The sequence below is a fragment of the Schistocerca nitens genome, chromosome 2, assembly GCF_023898315.1.
Source record: "Schistocerca nitens isolate TAMUIC-IGC-003100 chromosome 2, iqSchNite1.1, whole genome shotgun sequence".
Classification (NCBI taxonomy): Eukaryota; Metazoa; Arthropoda; class Insecta; order Orthoptera; family Acrididae; genus Schistocerca; species Schistocerca nitens.
Window position 1 is genome coordinate 316570969 of NC_064615.1, and position 20292 is coordinate 316591260.

At 39.2% G+C, this 20292-nt stretch overlaps 1 protein-coding gene across 2 annotated transcripts in view; it reads left to right on the forward strand.

The window, feature by feature from the left end:
* Nucleotides 1-420: 420 nt before the first annotated feature.
* LOC126236090 (transcription factor E2F6-like) overlaps nt 421-20292 on the forward strand; it is a 59780-nt gene continuing 39908 nt past the window's right edge. Inside the window, exons 1-5 of one of the 2 annotated variants that reach the window (XM_049945157.1) lie at nt 421-857; nt 5947-6042; nt 6233-6378; nt 8478-8610; nt 12859-13072. In XM_049945157.1, coding sequence (XP_049801114.1) covers nt 5967-6042; nt 6233-6378; nt 8478-8610; nt 12859-13072 — 569 coding nt within the window. In that variant the 5' untranslated portion in view covers nt 421-857; nt 5947-5966. Of the gene's footprint in view, nt 858-1656; nt 1711-5946; nt 6043-6232; nt 6379-8477; nt 8611-12858; nt 13073-20292 lie in introns of those variants that run through there. The other variant, XM_049945158.1, reaches the window with a different exon arrangement.

Below are 20292 nucleotides of genomic sequence, written 5' to 3' on the forward strand. Positions count from 1 at the left end.
TCTGGCACTGAAATCCGTATTCATAATTGTTTACTATGCACTCTCTTCCCGTTCTCAATCGTTTCTCAACTTGACACCTTGGATTTAATTAATTAATGCAATAATACTAATTCTTTATCGAGCAAATAATTCTGATTTATATTATACGACACACAAAGCAGCTTTAAACATCAGACTAAATCATCTGCTACCACATGTAAAGTTCCGCCATGTTGCTCCGCTGCTGTCACCTGGCGAGCAACTTTTCAAAACTTTGACCGAGCATAACGACCAATTTTTGTGTTAGATGTGCTACTACTGAGTACTCGGTCTTTATAAATTAGAAAATGTGACTTAATATTTAACGTATATTGTCTATGCGATATTCCGAGCTCCAAAACGGTGTGATTCTGAAGTTAATACAGTGAATCGTACCTACGTTCTGGGCCCCGATTCCAGGGCCGAGACCGAATGTACGTTATTTGCGGGAAATACAAGTTCGCGCCACATTCATTGTTGCTACTGGCTGTTTGCAGCAGATGGCTGGATGTGAGGGAGGTTGTGTGGTTGAAATATGTGGAAATTTGGAGCCTGTTGATGGTATTACTTGTTAATAAGCACGTGCCGTGTATGATTTTTGAGTTGGTTTTAGTGTGGGCATTAAATCGAGTGTATTGAGGAAAGTAAATGAACGTAAATTTGTAATTATGGCACGGTGACTGCGGCTAACCAAGCCAATCACAAAACAAAAGACTACACCTTCAAATGCTCGGCATCATTGCATCCTTTTTTTGTGATCATGTAACATTTTAAAATTTTAGTGAAGAGTTGCAGTTATACTTCATGCCGTGGCTGGATGTTTTTGCTTTTCATTAATAGTAAGTATAACGAGTTACAGTTTTTGGTAAAGTAGTGTGGGTCGTAAGTGAACTCGTAAGTTTGAGTTTGGTAACATGATCGGCCTTTCTCAAGCAAAGAAGCGTCCTGTGTGTGATGCGAAAATTGAAAATGTTAACCGTTAACATTCAATAGTGTGGGTAGTTCATATAGCACGAGAAACGAAGTAACGTGAAATGTTAAGACAGTATGATGCATCGTCTAGCTTCGTGATAGATATTCGGATAACACGTTTAGTTTCATGCTAGATTTTGGAATAACGATCAGCGTCGAGTGGAAAGAAAGAAATAACGATATTTGTAAGATGCTAATTACTGAACCACGTGTCGTGTTGAATGTTTCTGGGCAAAAGCAGTCGTATTAGATGTTAAAATATTGACGTGAAGTAAAACGCGTGCCACAGTTTCTTGAGTGGAGAGTTGTTATATACAGACGTGTGCAATTATTTGGGAATAATTTGAACTGCTATTCTTGTCTTGAAAGTCTATGCAGGCACTTCAGTGCGTCACACGTGTTCGATTTTGTTGCATATAGATTTCTGTTCTTGCAATAGTTCAGTGTACTTGTTTATGGTTATATTTTGCATTCATCTGTGATACTTGTAACTTGGAAAGTATGTCTTTTTTACGTATACCTTAAATATCTTCCAACGTGCAGCAACAAAATTGGGTAGCATATTGTAATGGAAGCTTGTTTTTAGGAACATTAACTATGCAGAATTTGTTTATAAAACTTGAATAATTTGTTAGAAAACGAAGATATGTGATGACTATAATTATTGCAACACAGGCTCCAGTGTGAGCTTGTGAGGAGTTTTTGGCATAAAAATTGCAGGTCAGATCTTGTTACACATTACTTGTTGCATTGTTACTTCCTTTTAATCTCTCTCTCTCTCTCTCTCTCTCTCTCTCTCTCTCTCTGTGTGTGTGTGTGTGTGTGTGTGTGTGTGTGTGTGTGTGTGTGTGTGTGTGTGTACACGAGCTGTTTTCTGAAAATGCTTGGCATTATTGTCAGAGTTTTAAAAGATGTACTTTTGTGGACAGCCTACTTTACAGTAACAGTAATGACATAGTTCAGATGTCTTTTTGCAGTTGTAGACTGACACACAAATTTACATACTAACCCATGTTTCTCTAAATTTGAGCCTTAACATGAGGCTCCATCCATCAAAACATAAGTTTTGCTAGACCTTATCTGGCTTGCAATTTAAAATTTTTATTTTGCACTTAATTTTTTGAAATTGCAGTGTAGTGTGGGATAATAATTCTCAGACATGAAAACAGGATAGTTAATTGACAGCCTCATCACACCTGCAGGAATCAAAATTTCTGTTAAACATTGATTTGGTATTGCCTAAGTCTTTCTCAAGCAGTTATTTGTGTTTTAAGTTAAATTATTAATCGTATTATTTTACTGTAATGTAAGTTTACAAAACAGCAAAAAAATTTGTGCTTAACTTTTTGTTTTATCACTTAAAATTTAATTTCCCATGGTACGAGAGCATCTGTCACCTGCAGGTCTCTCCTTACATAATCATTCCTGGCAGTCTCTCCTAGTTTTTTGTAGAGCTGACCTAAGGAACTTCATTTCACATGCTTGTATTTGACTCTCTTCTCTCTTATTTATGAAACACACCTCTAGACTATACATCATGATTGGCAGGAGATAAATTTTATACATGGTCTGTTTGATTCTTTGAGGGAATTCCTTGTTCCAGATTAGATTTTGTACTTGGTGGAAGAAGCTACTGCCCATTGCATCATGTCAGTCACACATCATAAAGTTCACTGGTGCCAGTGCAGTGGCAAATTATAGTTATGCCATAATTTAGTGCATGATATTTTAAATCTTTGGTATCAACGTGTTCTGTTATGTTAAAAAGTCTCTGGGAAGTGCCTGAATGCTCTTGCAGTCAAAATTAAGCCCTGTTCACGAAGAATATTTGATACCAGTTGTTGACTTGTATCAGTGACATAACAGTGACATAATGTTAGTGACTGTTGTGGCACCACCTTTTGGTTTGTATTTCCACAGTTTGGTTGTTAGTTGACAAAGCCAACAAATGTGGAAGAACAAAACTTGGTTGTCATGACAAATTGATCTATAGCTTAGCCTGAGTTCTAGTTTAGGTTGGAGGACGACAGGTTTGGTTGTGGGTTGGAAAAGCAAATAAGCGTGATCTGTAACATAGTCACTTAGTTCGAAAAAATTGCCCCCAATGTCACATAATAGTCACCACATTGTTTACAATGTTTGTCGCACTTTTCCTACATCACTGGTCAAAGCTTACAAGAAGTATTGATATTCCTCATTATCCAGAGATTTACACAATTCGCTGTGGTGAACTCCAGATGACTTTTAATTTGTGATTTGTTGGAGATAAAGGAAATTTTATCCATATAATGGGTGAGATATCACACAAAGTATTAAAAAATAGAAACCCAAATTATAGCAAAGGTTACATTTATGTCTGAAAATTGCTGCAGAGCACCCTACACATAGCTTACAGAAGAATCTAGATTCTCACATTGGCCAATAATGATTGAAAAATTTTGTATGTGGACCGGCTTTTTACTTGTCAAATTAAGTGATTGTTAAATACCCGTCAGGTATGTGGCTACGAAGGCTTTCCCGGTGTAATAATTGATGATATTCCTCTCGGGTGTGCAGCCGGATCATAACATCTTCGTGACACAATATTTCTGCGGTCCAACTGGCCGCCATCTTAAGGTGAGAGTGCTGGTGCACGAACTCGCTGGAACTGACGTCCCTGCGCAAGCGGAAGATAACCCTTGTCTCTATTAATAAGATTATGAGATAAACGAATCTATGGATTCTTTTAAAACACAGTCCCAATAGCGAGATGCAGGGGCAACCATTTGTGTCTCGTCATACAGCATTGTGTGTCCCTCGGTGAGACAGTGCTTCACCACTGCAGATTTCTCAGGTTGGAGCAACCGTGTGTGCCGCTGGTGCTCAACACATCGGGTCCTGAATGGTCAGGATTGTCTGACCAATATAAGCCTTCCCACAGTAGCAAGGGATCTTGTTCACACCAGGCATCCTCAAACCCAAGTCATCCTTAAAAGAGCCAAGAAGCGCTCTAATCTTGGCTGGCGGATGAAAAATACTTTTGATATGAACAGATGCTAAATACGTACTTTTTATTCAATGACAAATATTTTGAACAGACGGACGGAGTGGCTATGTGGTGCCCATTGTCCCCAATAGTTGCCAATCTTTTTATGGAAGATTTTGAGGACATGGCACTGAAGACGGCGTCCTTAAACCCAACCTGTTATGGAGGTACGTTGACAATGCGTTTATGGTGTGACCTCATGGGAGAGAAGCTCTTGACCGCCTCCTAAATAATTTTAATTCCCTGCATCCTAGCATCAAGTTTACCATGGAGGTGGAAATTGATGGAAAGCTTCCATTTCTGGATGTTCTGGTGTACAGAAAGGATGATGGGACACAGTGTTTATTGAAAGCCTACGCACACGGACCGTTACCTGCATGCTTCTAGCTGTCATCCATCGTTCCAGCTACGGGGGTCCTGTGGACGTTGGCGAGAAGAGCTTTTGCCATTTCAGATGGAGAAAGCTTGACACAAGAACTGGACCATCTTAAGGTTGTGTTCAAGCAGAATGGCTATACCGATAAACAGATCTGTCATGCTTTCCAGTTTGGGCCTTTGCCTGAACCACCAGAAGATACCTGCAAATCGGTGGCTTTTCTGCCTTTTGCTGGGAGCATTTCCTCGAAGATAGGAATAATTCTGAAAAGATATCATATCAAAAATATTTTTCGTCCGCCAGCCAAGATTAGAGCGCTTCTTGGCTCTGTTAAGGATGACTTGGGTTTGAGGTATGTAAAAGATCCCTTGCCACTGTGGGAAGGCTTATATTGGTCAGACAATCCGGACCATTCAGGACCCGATGTGTTGAGCACCAGCGGCACACACGGTTGCTCCAACCTGAGAAATCTGCAGTGGCGGAACACTGTCTCACCGAGGGACACAGAATGCTGTATGACGAGACAGAAATGGTTGCCCCTGCATCTCGCTATTGGGACTGTGTTTTAAAAGAATCCATAGATTCGTTTATCTCATAATCTTATTAATGAGACAAGGGTTATCTTTTAAGTAAGACTTGGGACCCGGTGTTATCAGACATTAAAAAACAACGGTCTGTGTTTCGATTGTCGGAATAAAATTTTTAAATTTTTGATAGCGATATCTTGATTTCGTCTGTTTCCACCTCTGGCGGTGCGGTATGTTTATTTGTGCTAGAGGGCAGTTAACGGCACCTTCTCACGCACGTATTGTGGGCCTTCTGCGGCCTATATAGGAATGCACTGGGAAGTCAGTTCCGGCGAGATCATGCACCAGCACTCTCACCTGAAGATTGCGGCCAGTTGGACCACGGAAATATTGTCATGAAGACATTATGATCCAGCTGCACACCCGAGAGGAATATTATCACCCCCTCTGGTATGTATATGTACAGTGCCACTTGGCACTCTTACGTGGAGGGTGTGAGAATGCCACAATAGGTGGAATCTGTTACAGTTGCTGTGACCAGCTCACACTTGAAATGCAAAGTTATATTATACTTGTATTACGTGCATGATTATGTATGTGCTGTGCTGTTGATAAAATTTGGTGGCTTCCCGACAAAGATCATATTGCCAACAGCCAAGATAGGAATTTGGTCTACTGGTGTATAATCACAAAAAGTTCCCAATTTTAATGTCTTGCTATTAATATATTTGCCAAGAGGCTGTATTGTGTTACTAAATTTTCATTCAGTGTTGTACTTTTACTTCTGCACCCTTGGTACTGTCTACTTAGAGGCTGAAGTTTCAACCATCATTAATGACTTACGTTCTTATAGTGGTAATGTGTCAATAGAAACCAAAGGTCATTGTTCGTTACATGGAAAAGTGTCTGTCAGCTCTAGTTTTATAACTTAAAATGATTGTTCATGTATCATATGTTTTGTCCCTTGCCACCTTGCTTCTCAAATCAGTAGTTTCAGTTATTGATAAAAATTGTTCTGGAATTTTCAGGATAGTGTGCCACTAGCGGCATGCCTCGTGGGAGAAGGCCTGCTGCATTGACTAATAATGGGACCCGAAATATCAGCACACCAGAAGCGAAACTGGGTATGATAAGCTCTGAACAACACTCATCTCTGAAAATTATTTATTTTCGAGTGATGGTAGTGGTTTTGTGTGGGTCCTGGTGTGTGTGGGGAAATTGGGGGGAGGGGCTCTACTACTTGCTAACTTTGCATGTTCCTAATTAATGTGCTGTTTATTTTTTATACATTATAACTTTGCTTCCAATACACAGGTGAGCAGCATTATGTTGATATCACAACTGCAGAAGAGGTGACAGTTGTTACACCAACTTCATATCATCTGCTTGATCATGAATATGGTCAGACACCACAGAACCAGATAATAAGGTGCCCTGCAGTTCCACCACCAAGGAGTGAGGTGAGTTTGAGTCTGAATAGACACTAGTATGCAGGTTTGTTTAAAACATTCATCATTTTGAAGGGAGTTTGTGTGCAGTAAACAGGAAGCTGATGATTTAGCTATTGTCGTGGTTCTCTCTCTCTCTCTCTCTCTCTCTCTCTCTCTCTCTCTCTCTGTCTGTCTGTGTGGAGGGGGGGGGGGTTGGAGAGGGGGAGGCACTTCAGTTACTAAGAGATTGGTGATAAATTGCTTGTTTCGACATAATGTTTGATCTTACTAATAAGAGTTGTATAGCAGTCTTTTCCATCCTCCAAATTGTGCTGCTAGTATACCCATTTTCTGAGGTGATAACCATATTAAAGAACATGTGAACATATGGGACCCAGATAATTTAAGATTTGGGTGGAGCTGTTTACAGTTTAAATTTGTTTCGAAATCAAAATGCAAACCTTTGCCTCTATTTTCCAATGCTTGCACCCCGTCAATTTGATTCAGTTATTCAGTAGTAGTTGAAGGAAGTTAAGCATTATTCAGCTTGCTCAATTTGAAAAGGCTGTGGGAATCAATATTACACACAATTTTGCTGGTAAAATTGTTTTTCTTATAACGTATGTAAGCCAGAAGTGTTACTTATTTCACCTCATTGGCCACAGTTTGAATGAAAGTGAGTGGAAAAAAGGTAATTTAATTTGTGTTGTAGTAACGTACGGCTACTGGCCACTTCGCCAACTAAATTCAGTTTTTATTATAACCTTTCTCACCATTAATTCTGCTATAATCGTGCTTCCCAAACATTACTCATGATCCTCTTTCCCAGCTTCAATTCCACTAGTGCCTCCCCCTTACTTTCCAGCAACTCCTGTGTAATTTTCTGGGCTAGTGGTTTTGGAAGAAAGAAAATTGTGGAAAAAATAGCCAAGTTTTATGTTAAAATCTTGAATTGATGCTCTCCTCAAATTGTTCTTTCCTTTTAGGAGTGTCCCTTACTAATTCTGGGGATTTTTTCAAAAAAGTGGAATTGCTCCCAATTTTGTTTACAAAAATGATTGCTGATAACAAAATTGTGTGCTACTATGTATTGTTTTCTTTGTCTCACTGCAACTCATGTGCTCTTTTCTTCCTGCACAAGAAAATGGAAGTTTGTTTATAGCAATATATGACAATAGAAAACTAATGTTGATAAAGACGTCCCCATCTGTAATTCTCTCCTCATTTGAAGAAAAACTGAACATTTGTCTGGAGTGTAACCTTGTATGGAAGTGGAACATGGATGATAAACAGTCCAGACAAGAAGAGAAGCTTTTCAATGTTGTGCTACAGAAGAAAGCTGCTGATTATATAAGTAGATGTGGTATCTAATGAGGAGGTAGTAAATCAGCTGTGAGGAAAAAAATTACAGCATAGATTGACTAAAAATAGGTATCTGTTAATAGGAATATTCCTGCAGCATGAAGGAATTGTTAGTTTGATAATGGCAGGTAAATACAGCAGATGGAGACGAAGGATTGAATGCATAAAGCAGGTTAAAGTACAAGCAGGTTGTAGTATTTACACAGAGATAGTGAATGTGAGGATAGACTAATGCATATAGTTGCATCAAATCAGTCTTCGGAGTAAGGACAGCAACAATGTTGCGAAACTCAAAACGATTTTTGGTTTTCACTATTGGGAACTAGGCACTTGTCCACTGTGCACTATGGTGTGAACTCCTCTGATAGTTCCATTTTTGGTAAGCTTCCAGCAAAAGTGTTATATATTTCTGACGAGCCCTGTATTTTCAGGTATGTGCTGAAGGCTTTCTTGTTGCACGCATTATTTATTCTGTGTAGGTGTGTGTTACAGTTGTTAATTTCTTTCGCCATAAACTGTTTCTTAATGGCCTTAATATCGCAAGTCCTTTCTTTCTGCATTGCTTTTGATAAGGAACATGTAATAACTTATACCTTGACTGAGTAGTTTGGCTCTGATGGTCCCACAGGACCTAATGTACTATTTTTCTTTCTTTTCAAGGCTAGGGTTTTGATCCAGAAAAATGATACGTAAGTAATTGTGAATTTTTACTTCTTTGTTATGTATTTGTTTACCTAGGTCATTATGATGGATTATCTTATTTTCAGAATGTTAAACGGCGCTTAAATCTGGAAACATCACCAGCAAGTGATGCTGGTTTCAAGACTCCTCGCTCCAAAACTCGTTTGAGGACAGCATCCAGCTCAAGTTCTTGCTCATATGGAAGTCCAATACCAAAAGGTACATAATGAAGAATATAACTTAGTAAGAGGGAAATCAAACTGAATCTTCCACTTTGCAGTGACACTAATGGTAGTGGTTGATAGGAGCTAAGAGTCAAACTGTAAGGCACATTTGGATGGGAGTTACGTATGCATTTGGATGATGCTGTAATAAGTGTTATACATATTTTACGACTACAGTGAAATTGTATTTTATACTTTTCAGAGGACTTAAAAAAGTTGTGGGAAAATTCCTTTTTAAGCACATATGCAAGTTTTATGTTTCATTGACATGTTGGTAGTTTGTGCTTTTGAAAATAAATAAATAAAAATATTCTGTGTTATAGTTTTCCAGTTTCTTCTGCTAAAATGTTTTGTCTGGTTTTCTAGTTCGCTAATTCATCCGAAAATTTAGATGTGAAAATAAAAAGTTTAACAAAGTTGAGAGACATATTCCAAAAGAAGTGCCAAAAGTGTGTGACTATTAAGATTGTATTTAGAATGTTTGGGCTTCCTATTAGTTCCCGAAAAATGACCACTTCAGAAATTGTTACTCTCTCGGAAAAACTTTATACCATACACCACTTGATAAAGTCTCTCTGCAAACCGATGTGAATGCCTTTCTAAATTGTTTCATTTATTTTAGCAAACAAATTACCAGCAGTTCCCATGTAGTTTGTACTCTTTTCAAAAAAGGTCCTACATCTGTAACAATTGAAAGTAGTTCATGTATATTAGTCGGAAGATGCTCTACCATAGCTTGCTTGTTGTTGTCAACTGTCTTTCTGTTCAGACTAATACTGAACTATTTTTGCTCAGCCAAACGTTTTATTCAATTATACAGCTACAAACCTCACTGTATACAGTATAGTTACTTCTACAAACAGTGTTAGGTGACAAATAGCTAAAGTGCGCGTCATTTATGTTGGCGGCCGAGTTTAGGCTCGTTCTGCGCATCTGACGTCACAAAACAGTCAGCCAATGAACAGAGAACGATGTTGCCAGATCTCGACTGCAGAGCAGAGCACGGACGAGTGTCTTCAGTTTTAGAAACATTCATTCATAAATAAAGTACGAGGGTCAGTCAAAAAGTAATGCCTCCTATTTTTTTTTTTCTACGTTTAATTGTCAGGAAATTTAAATGCAATTACATAGGTTGAAAACCACAACATTGAGGATCATTTTGTCATTTTTCAATGTAATCTCCGCCCATCTCTACAGTTTTGGTCCATCTTTGAACAAGGGCATGTATCCCAGCACGGTAAAAATCACAGCTCTGCTTCCTAAGCCATTGACGCACGGATGTTTTGACGGCCTCCTCATCTTCAAAATGAATCCCACGATGAGCTTCTTTTAGTGGCCCGAACAGATGGAAGTCTGATGGTGCCAGGTCAGGGCTGTATGGGGGATGAGGCAAAACTTCCCATCCAATTTTGACAATCTCGTCAGAGGTGTGACGACTGGTGTGTGGTCTTGCATTGTCATGCAAAAGAAGAACATCTGCCATTGATTTTGTTGGGCGAACTCGCTGAAGACGTGCTTTAAGTTTTTTGAGGGTTGTGACGTATTGAACAGAATTTATTGTGCATCCCTGCTCCAAAAAATCAACCAGAATCACACCCTCTGTATCCCAGAAAACTGTTGCCATAACTTTCCCTGCCGATCGCACAGTTTTGAATTTTTTCTTCCTCGGCGAGCTTGTGTGACGCCACTCCATTGACTGCCTCTTTGATTCGGGTTCAAAAAAATGCACCCATGTTTCGTCCCCGGTCACAATTTTTTTCAGGAACTCATCTCCCTCCAAACGGAAGCGCTGCAAGTGTTGGGAGGCTATTGTTTTCCTTGCCTCTTTATTCTGATCGGTTAACATTCTTGGAACCCACCGTGCACAAACTTTTGAGTACCCAATTGTTTAATAATCGTGATCACACTGCCTTTACTAAGAGAAATAATGCGACACACTTCATCTGCAGTCACCCGACGGTCACCACGAATGATGTCATCAACGTGCTGAATGTTGTGTGGAGTCACTGCACTCACCGGCCTGCCGCTCCGCTTTTCGTCAGTCAACGGTGTTTGCCCTTCAGCTTCCTTACAACGACGAACCCATCGTCTAACAGTGCTGACATCCACTGTCACAACACCATACACCTTCTTCAGTCTTTCATGAATGCGTATGGGCGTTTCACCTTCTGCATTCAAGAATTCAATCACACAACGCTGTCTCAAACGAACATCGATGTCGGCCATCTTACAAACTTCTGCTGTGCTGCCACCTGTTGACACAGAAAGTTACTACTGCAGTGGATTGCAGAAGAAGGTTTGAGGAATGGCGCCAAATTCAAATTTTTCACTTAACTTAATTTCTTTAAGTAGAAAAAAAATGGGAGGCATTACTTTTTGACCGACCCTCGTAATAGAACAAAAGCAATGTCTTGATAGCAGACTTTCTTTTATAGAAAGTTTGGAAAAAGCATTCTTTATACCAATTGCTTCATATTCTATTAATTAATTAAACCAAACAAGCAATAAGACTCCTAATTCAGGCGATAGCAAGGAAAGGTGTTTGTATCAATCTCACGAACCACTTTTTCGCAATAAAGAACAGTGGTAATTGTTTATTTCCTATTGTACTTCGACGAAGTGTGAGTAATTCATAGTCATACCAACAGTGTTTGTCAGTATTTTGCGTGACCTGTTAGTCCCCTCTTGGAGTTACATTGTAAGAAGAGTTGCGCTAGCGTAACGGTTAAGGCGTTGGGTTAGTAAGTGAAAGGTGATGACTTGTTTTTGTTCCACAGTCGCAGTTTTACCAATGGCATTGAAATATATTCCTCTTCTGCAACTGTATTAAGCGACTTATTTAGACCAGATGCGTTTCTCTCTTTTGAAGCATCTTCAGTGGACAGTATTTTGTCTCCTTCATTGCCAAGTCACCTTTCGTAGTTTTGTGCTGCGGTAACACAATATTCAATGTTTGTGTCGGCTAATCAGTGTTTTAGCAAATAAATGCTGTTTGTGTGTGCCACACACAAAAATTATATTTGACATAGCTCAGAGCACTTCACTGATAGACAGTATATTCAAGTCCTAATGGTTTTGTAAGTCCACAGTTTTGTTTAATGTATTTTGTCTACTTCCTTTTGATTGATTGAAGTGCTTTATTTTAAAGCCAAACGTGCCTGGTGTAAATAAAACTTTTGTTACAGTCGCGAAAGACGGAATATTTCTCAATATTACATACGACACCTGTGTGGTACTTAAATTAAATGAGATATTGTTATACAATAAATTTTATATGAAATTTAGGTATATTGTCCACATTTCATTCTCAACATTGTGGCAACTAAAATCGACCATACGGAAAGCATACTCTATTGACTTTTACCTCTGCAAACTCTTCAAAATTTCGTGCAATAGTTTACAATATTGAATGCTGCATAATAACTGTGTTGAACATCGAAACAAAACTAAGTCATTTATGGGGGGAAGGTATCAGTCAAGATGATGTGTAAAAATATAATTTTTGGGCCAAATAGTTTTTGTGGAATCGAATGATAAGAGTGTCAAAGCAGTCAGAACACCATGTGTCAGTACAGGCGAGCAGTGCAGTGACAGAATCGCGCGGAATGCGGGGAGCACGTCTCTGTAGCAGTGAAAGGGTTAATGCGGCCGTGGTGGCTTTACTTCATGAACTGCGCGCTCCCCCCCCTAAACGTGAGTTTGTGAACTATGCTATACTATGGCGCTGCTTCTCCTGGCGCATGCGTCGTGTGCAACTGGCAACGCAGCAATCTCCCGCGTCTGGGCCGGAATGCGCGAACCGCCAAGATTAAAGAATTGAACTATAGTAGCACGAGTTGTTCCAACTTTTGACTTTTACAAATTCAGAACTAGGGAGAAGAGAGCTCAAGAATATTAATTGCACAGTGTTTGTGAACATTGTTTAAAAGATAATGTCCCAGTGCGCTTCCATATTCAGTAGCACGAATGTAGTATATAACCTCTCAGATATCTAAAACCTTCAGCTGAGCATTCAACATCTTCTGCCACAGCAGCCTCACTGCCATAATTTGTCTTGTATTTCTGCTTCTCCATCCAGCATCATAAATTTATTTTCTTGTTTTAAGTCTGTTTTGTATTTTATTAATACTTGAAAGTTTTTAATTTACTGTGTAGTTTGGTTCGATGATGTAAATGCTGGCGTACCAAGTGTCATTGATCAGATGCTTTAAAAATGAAAGAACTGCAATCTCTACTCTTTCAGGGAAAAATGTAGAACGAACACGATATGATACATCCCTTGGCCTACTGACAAAAAAATTCTTAAATTTACTCCAGTCTTCACCAAATGGTGTTGTTGATCTCAATAAAGCATCAGAATCTTTGGATGTCCAGAAGAGGAGGATATATGACATCACTAATGTGCTTGAAGGCATTGGAATTCTGGAAAAGAAGTCAAAAAACAACATACAATGGAGGTATGTTTGAACAACCTATTTCTTCTTAAGATTATTCATTATACTGAGTTGGGAACAGGTGCAACAGAAAGATGTTTTAAATGCTGAACTTTCAGCCAAAGCATTCTTCAAAAAGGAAAAAACACACACCATGCACACAGCCACTATCTCTGTCCAGGATGTAACTGTGGTGTGTGTGTGTGTGTGTGTGTGTGTGTGTGTGTGTGTGTGTGTGTTCCTTTCTGAAAAAGACATTGGCCGAAAGCTGAATATGTAAAGTCTCTTTGTTGTATGCGTCTGAATCTCAGCATGTCATCTTTATGGTGAGTAGCAGCTGGTCTTTCTCATAATATTATTCACTACAATAGTTCCATAAGTATTCCTAGAAACCTTTCAAAACTAATAAATTACTGAAGCTTGAATGCACACAATACTGGTTTTTATGTTTCCTGTACACCAAAGTGTATGGGTAGTGCCACCAGGTTGCCACTGCCTAACCCTTGGGACAGTATGTTCTGGTTCATGATTTTAAAAGGCCAATTGAAAAAAAGGAAAGGGAAGGTGGATTTGTAAATGTTAAACGTAATTTCCCCACCCCCTCGAATTCATATAGTGTAGCTGTGTTCTGGACGAAATCTGTGGTAAACAGAAACATTGGCATCAGCTTTATTCAGTATATTTATTCATGTAGTAGTTTCTCTCTCTCTCTCTCTCTCTCTCTCTCTCTCTCTCTCTCTCTCTCTCTCTCTCTTTTGTGTAAACTTACTAATACTGTCATTTGTTTGAGCTGTCCTTGTATGTTCTGGTGATTTACGGAAGTCATCTGTTTCTCAGGTAAATGCCTTTCTTTCCTCTAAAATTATTCTTCTGTCCTTTGATCTCCAGTGTGAAAGAAGTTAGTCTTCAGTGACGCTTAGTGTTCTCTTAAATTTGCCCCTAGTCAACTACTGTTTTGTAAAATTCATTTGTAATTTTGATATTGAAGTTCTTAGAGTTTGTGTCCAATATGATGAGTGGGTACTGTCTGCTAAATAGGAGGGGCGGGAGGAGGAGGAGGAGAAGAAGAAAGAAAAGGAAAACAGGTCATCTATGAAATATTTTGCAGTGCGCTCTGATTAAAACTACTTAACATTAGTCATGTGGATGTCGGCTGCACCTAAGCGAAGATTCCTATGAGAGCACCAGAATGTGGTTTCGCCTGCAGTAGTCAATGTCATTTAAATGAGCTGCCAACAGTGCCAGATGGTGAATTACTTATGTACACAACTATGTGAAAACATTTTGCTGTGGCACACTGGCGGCAGCAACAAGCAATCTAAATATGGTTTTCCGAGCACAGATTGAAAGAACTAAGTTCAGAGGTGTGATGTGTCAGCTAACAAGTATGGCATGTGTTGGCTTTGTAAAAAATGAAACAAGTTGGTAGCTGTCTGGCTCAATTCAGTCCTCCTGCTCCTCCTCTTTAGCAGAAAATCACAGGACACGTGATATCATCCGGCCTAACCCCACATTGCTTTGAAAAAATGTGTATTTCGTGAAGTAAAAAAAACCAGTGCAGCACCACAAAGAAATTTGGGGGGGGGGGGGGGGGGGAGATTAGGTAAGTTGGAATCAACTGTGCCAAACAAACCAGTGCCTCATAAATGTGCACCCAGACGATGTTTCCTGGCATGAGTGAAAATCAGACTTAAACTACCTTATGTGAAATCAGTATATTTTATAACAAACTATTTTTTGTTCTAAAAAGCAAGCAAAATTGTTTCATTGCAGATCACTGATAATGTTTTATTTGAATAAAAAGAAATGTTTGGTGACAAAATAGGCGTTTTCTTGTAGTTGCAGAGGATGACTTGAAATACTTTGTGTTAACACAGCAACTAAGTACAATATATAGCCCCACAACTGAAGTTACTGTCTCAAGATTTATTTGCAAACAATATTGTAGAAAGGAAAACTATGACTTCACTAATTGTGCTTGGTGAGGAACCTAGTGGCACAGCTCACAGGCGGCAGCAACAATGTTTATTCTCTTACTTGTCGAAAATATTTGGCTTATTTCCAATATGTCAAGATTTCTATTAGTCACATGTGGGGCCATTAATGCTGCCAACTGTTCTGCAGTGCTATTGACTTTCAAGGTTAGCTAGTGTCAAAGTTGGACAGTTTCTGATGATTTACCTGTAGGAAGCAGCGAACACTGTTGTTTTCATTCAGTATGCTTGTATTGTCTGCGTTGTAAATTGTAGATGCAAATTACAGCCATGACTCAATTGAGAAGCATGGATCTCAGTGTTCAGTTCCCAACTGGTTCTCGCAGAAAAATCAAATCTAATTTTAAGTTAATGGTGATTTGTGAAGCAGAGGCTGCAAACAATTGTGAAACAGAAAGAACACTTGTCAGAGAAGTGAAAGATCATTGTGGCATCACATGAAGAATAAATTAAAAGAATTTATTAATTATTTTATTTTATTTACACGTCAAGTTCCATAGGACCAAATTGAGGAGCAAATCTCCAAGGTCATGGAACTTGTCAGTACATGAAATTAAAACGTAAAAGATGAAAACAAAATGTTTATGAACCCGAAAAAGTCAAGCTGTATGTTTAAGTCACCGCAATCAACAGTACAACAAGAATCGGCTTAATTTTTCAAGGAACTCCTCGACAGAATAGAAGAAGTGACCCATGAGGAAACTCTTCGGTTTCGATTTGAAAGCGCGTGGATTACTGCTAAGATTTTTTAATTTGAGTGGGAGCTTATTGAAAATGGATGCAGCAGTATACAGTCCGATCCAAATGGAGGTTTGATTTCTGCCGAGTATTAACCGAGTGAAAGCTGCTTATTCTTGGGAAGAAACTAATCTTGGTAACAAGAAACGACAATAAGGAATATACATTTTGAGAGGCCAATGTCAAAATACCCAGACTCGAGAACAGAGGTCGACAAGAGGTTCGTGAACTCACATCACTTATTGCCCGAACCGCCCATTTTTGAGCCAAAAATATCCTTCTAGAATGGGATGAATTGCCCCAAAACATAATACCATACGACATAAGTGAATGAAAATAAGCAAAGTAGACTAATTTACGTGTCAAAGTATCACTCACTTTTGATACCCTTCGAATAGTAAAAATGGCAGTATTAAGTCTTTGAACAAGATTCTGAACGTGGGCTTTCCACAACAGCTTACTATCTATCTGAACACTTAGAAATTTGAACTGTTCAGTTTCACTAATCATATGCCTGTTCTGTGAGATTAAAACGTCAGGTTTTGTTGAATTGTGTTAGAAACTGTAAAAACTGTGTCTTACTGTGATTTAGCATTAGTTTATTTTGTACAAGCCATGAACTGAGGTAATGTACTGCACTATTTGAAACCAAGTCAATGTTGCACACAACATCCTTTACTACCAAGCTAGTGTCATCAACAAACAGAAATATTTTAGAGTTACCCATAATACTAGAGGGCATATCATTTATATAAATAAGGAACAGGAGCGGCCCCAACACTGATCCCTGGGGCACCCCCCCCCCCCCCCCCCCACTTGACAGTACCCCACTCAGATCCCACATCACAGCTGTTATCAACATTGTGAATAATGCCTTTTGCTGCCTGTTGCTAAAGTAAGAGGTGAACCAATTGTGAGCTACTCCCCTTATTCCGTAATGGTCCAACTTCTGGAGCAATATTGTGAGATCAACACAGTCAAATGCCTTAGTTAAATCAAAGAATACGCCAAGCGTTCGAAACTTTTTGTTTAGCCCATTCAGTACCTCGCAGAGAACAGAGAATATAGCATTTTCAGTTGATAAACGACTACTAAAGCCGAAGTGTACATTTGATAGCAAATCGTGTGATATAAAATGATCAATTAACCTTACATGCACAGCCTTTTCAATAACTTTTGCAAACACTGATGGCATAGAAATAGGTCTAAAATTATCTACATTATCCCTTTCTCCCTTTTTATAAAGCGGCTTCACTACTGAGTACTTTAATCGCTCGGGAAACTGACCATTCCTAAAGGAAAAATTACAAATATGGCTAAATACAGGGCTAACATGTGCAGCACAGTACTTTAATATTCTACTAGACACTCCATCATTACCATGAGAGTCCTTAGTCTTCAGTGATTTAATTATTGACTCAATCTCCATCTTGTCTGTATCACAGAGGAGTATTTCAGACGTCAATCTTGGAAAGGCATTTGCTACGAAATTTATATGATTTCCTGTAGAAACTAAATTTTTATTTAATTCACCGGCAAAGCTCAGAAAATGATTGTTAAGTACTGTACATGTATCCGATTTATCAGTAACAGAAATATTATTACTGCGAACTGACTTTATATCATCGACCTTGTGCTGCTGACCAGACACTTCCTTCACAACTGACCATATGGCTTTAATTTTATCCTGCGAATTAGCTATTCTATTTGCATACCACATTTGCCTTGCTAATAACATTTTTAAGCACCTTACAATACTGTTTGTAATGGGCTACTGTAGCTTGATTGTGACTACTTCTAACATTTTGATATAATTCCCGCTTCGTTCTACAAGACATCCTTATCCGACTAGTCAGCCAGTCGGGCTGTCCATTACTGCTAGTACCCTGTTTAGAATGTTCTAATGGAAAGCAACTCTCAAAGAGCATGAGAAATGTGTTATGGAAAGCATTGTGTTTATTATCTATATTATCGGCACAAAAACATCTTGCCACTCTTGTTCCTTGACAAGTTTTAAAAAACTCTACTGTTGTTGGATTAACTTTCCTACATAATTTGTAATTAAATATGACATTGGTTTGAGTACAGAAGCCTTTTAGTGTTAGAATTTGTGCATCCTGGTCTGAAAGGCCATTCATCCTTTTACTAACAGAATGCCCATCTAGTAATGAAGAATAAATAAAAATATTGTCTATGACTGTACTACTGTTCCCCTGCGCCCTAGTTGGAAAAAACACAGTTTGCATCAGATCATATGAATTTAGGAGATCTACCAACATCCTTTTTCTTGCACAATCATATACAAAATCTATATTGAAGTTGTCACATGTAACTAATTTCTGGTACTGCCTACAAAGTGAATCAAGAACCCTCTCTAGCTTGAGCCAAAATGCTCTGAAGACAGAGTTAGGGGCCTATAAGCAACAACAATTAGAAGTTTAGTTTCACTAAATTCAACTAATGCTGCACAACTTTCAAATATCTGTTCAGTGCAGTGCCGTGATACATCTGTGGACTCAAATGGAATACTGTTTTTTTTACATGCATAGCGACTCCCCTACCCCACAAGGAACTCCTTGAAAAACATCCAGCAAATCTGTATCTTGGTAAAGGAAGCCTCTGAATTGTCAAAGTACTTAAGTGGTGCTCTGACATATCTATAATTTCAGAGTCAGTATCTATAAGCAGTTCACTAACTTTATCTCTAATACCTCCTATATTTCGATGAAATATGCTAATTCCTTCTCTACTTGGAAACATTACATCCTCTGGAGGTGAGCCCTTAGTTAGAGGCACTTCCTTTAAGCAGGTATCCCTATCAGCTGACTTCAATCTAAAAAAAGGTGCAGCTCTTAACACAAACTACTACAGGAATTTTTCCATGAGTTACACCACTACCACCACCACCACCACCTCCCACTACACTGTCACCTGTAAGCTTAGCCAGCCTCCCCTTCCACCCATTGAGGTGCAGGCCATGCCTAGTGAAACCCCATTTACTGATAGACCCAACTGGCACCACTGAGATGTGATCCATGCCCTCCGCCATCAGTGCCCTCCCCAGCCCCACATTAACACGCCTAACAGCCGCATTAAGGTGAGGCCGATCATGACGCTGAAATAGTTGCACGAAATGCACATTAGTGCCACCAGTTTGAGTAGCTATCTTAACTAAGTCACCACTGACATCATATTCCCCGTCCCTATCAAGACTGTTCCCTGCTCCACCCGCTATCACTACCTGATCCTCCTTCGTAAAATTCTTACATAATTCCCCTATGCTTTCAGTCATCTGAGCCAACCCTGCACTAGGCTTCACAATGCTGGTGACCTGTTACTCACTCCCCAACACTTCCTGCAACTGCTGGCCCACACCTCTACTGTGGGAACTACCTAGCAGCAGAACCTTCTATCTTCTAGACTTTGCAACTAACCCAGGCCTCCTAATGCTGAGGACTGCTGCAAGTTCCCTACATCTACAGCTACACGAGGCTCCTCTCCACTCAACTCTGACAGTTGGTCGTATCTATTGCATGTATGCAAAGTATAACTGTCTGAATACCTCCTCTTCCTAACTACCTTCTTGCCAACTGCCAGTTCCCATTCCCCACCACCCTTCACCCTCCTCAACCTATCTAGTTCCTCCTTTGCTCATTGTAACTGCACCTGAATGGCACAGATCTTAAGCTCCTGCTCCTCTGTTAACTTGTTTCTACTACATCCCAGGAGAGGATCTCCCTAAAATGACCACTGGCTTCCCCACTGCATTCTCCCCAATGAAAATACTTTGAACAAATCCCACACCGTAATCCACTACTCACAAACCTACGACAGAGCCCACACTTTTCACTCATGGTAAAATTTTACAGTTACTGGGGGGGGGGGGGGGGGGAATATACGTCTACGTTACCAAAGTTCAGTTACACCAGTAGAACTATTTAAGAGCTAACAATAATGGTCTCGAAATTCTCTGCCTACTAAGAAAGCAGCTACTTGTATTAATACTACTACAACACAGCCAATACCAATACCAGCAAAACTTCACAAAATTACTAGCTAAAACCAAAAAATTAAAACAACCACTGTAACACTAAGCGAAGTTAAAACACTGAATGAAAATTTTACTGAAATATTTCACTAGAAAGAATAATAAAAGTCAGTTGAAAACTAAAGCACGAAATTTACTTAACGACTTCAACACACTGAAAACAAAGAAAGCGAACGATTACAAAAGTTTATTAAGTTGTTATCTCGCCACAAACGGCACGCAACACCACCGAAATCTATTAAATTTAATAACTGTATTACAGAGCACAAATAAGTTAGTCAGTACTTAGCTTATAACTGCTACAGCTGCAGTGCACGCCGCAAAATATAAACACACTCACCAGTTCTACATGCTAAACTTGCAGGGGACTAAAGTGGGGAAAGTTTCGTGATTAGGAACAGCAGATTGCACAGTACGTACAAGAGAAATGCAATGAAGTCTTTCCAATTACTTAAGAAAATCGC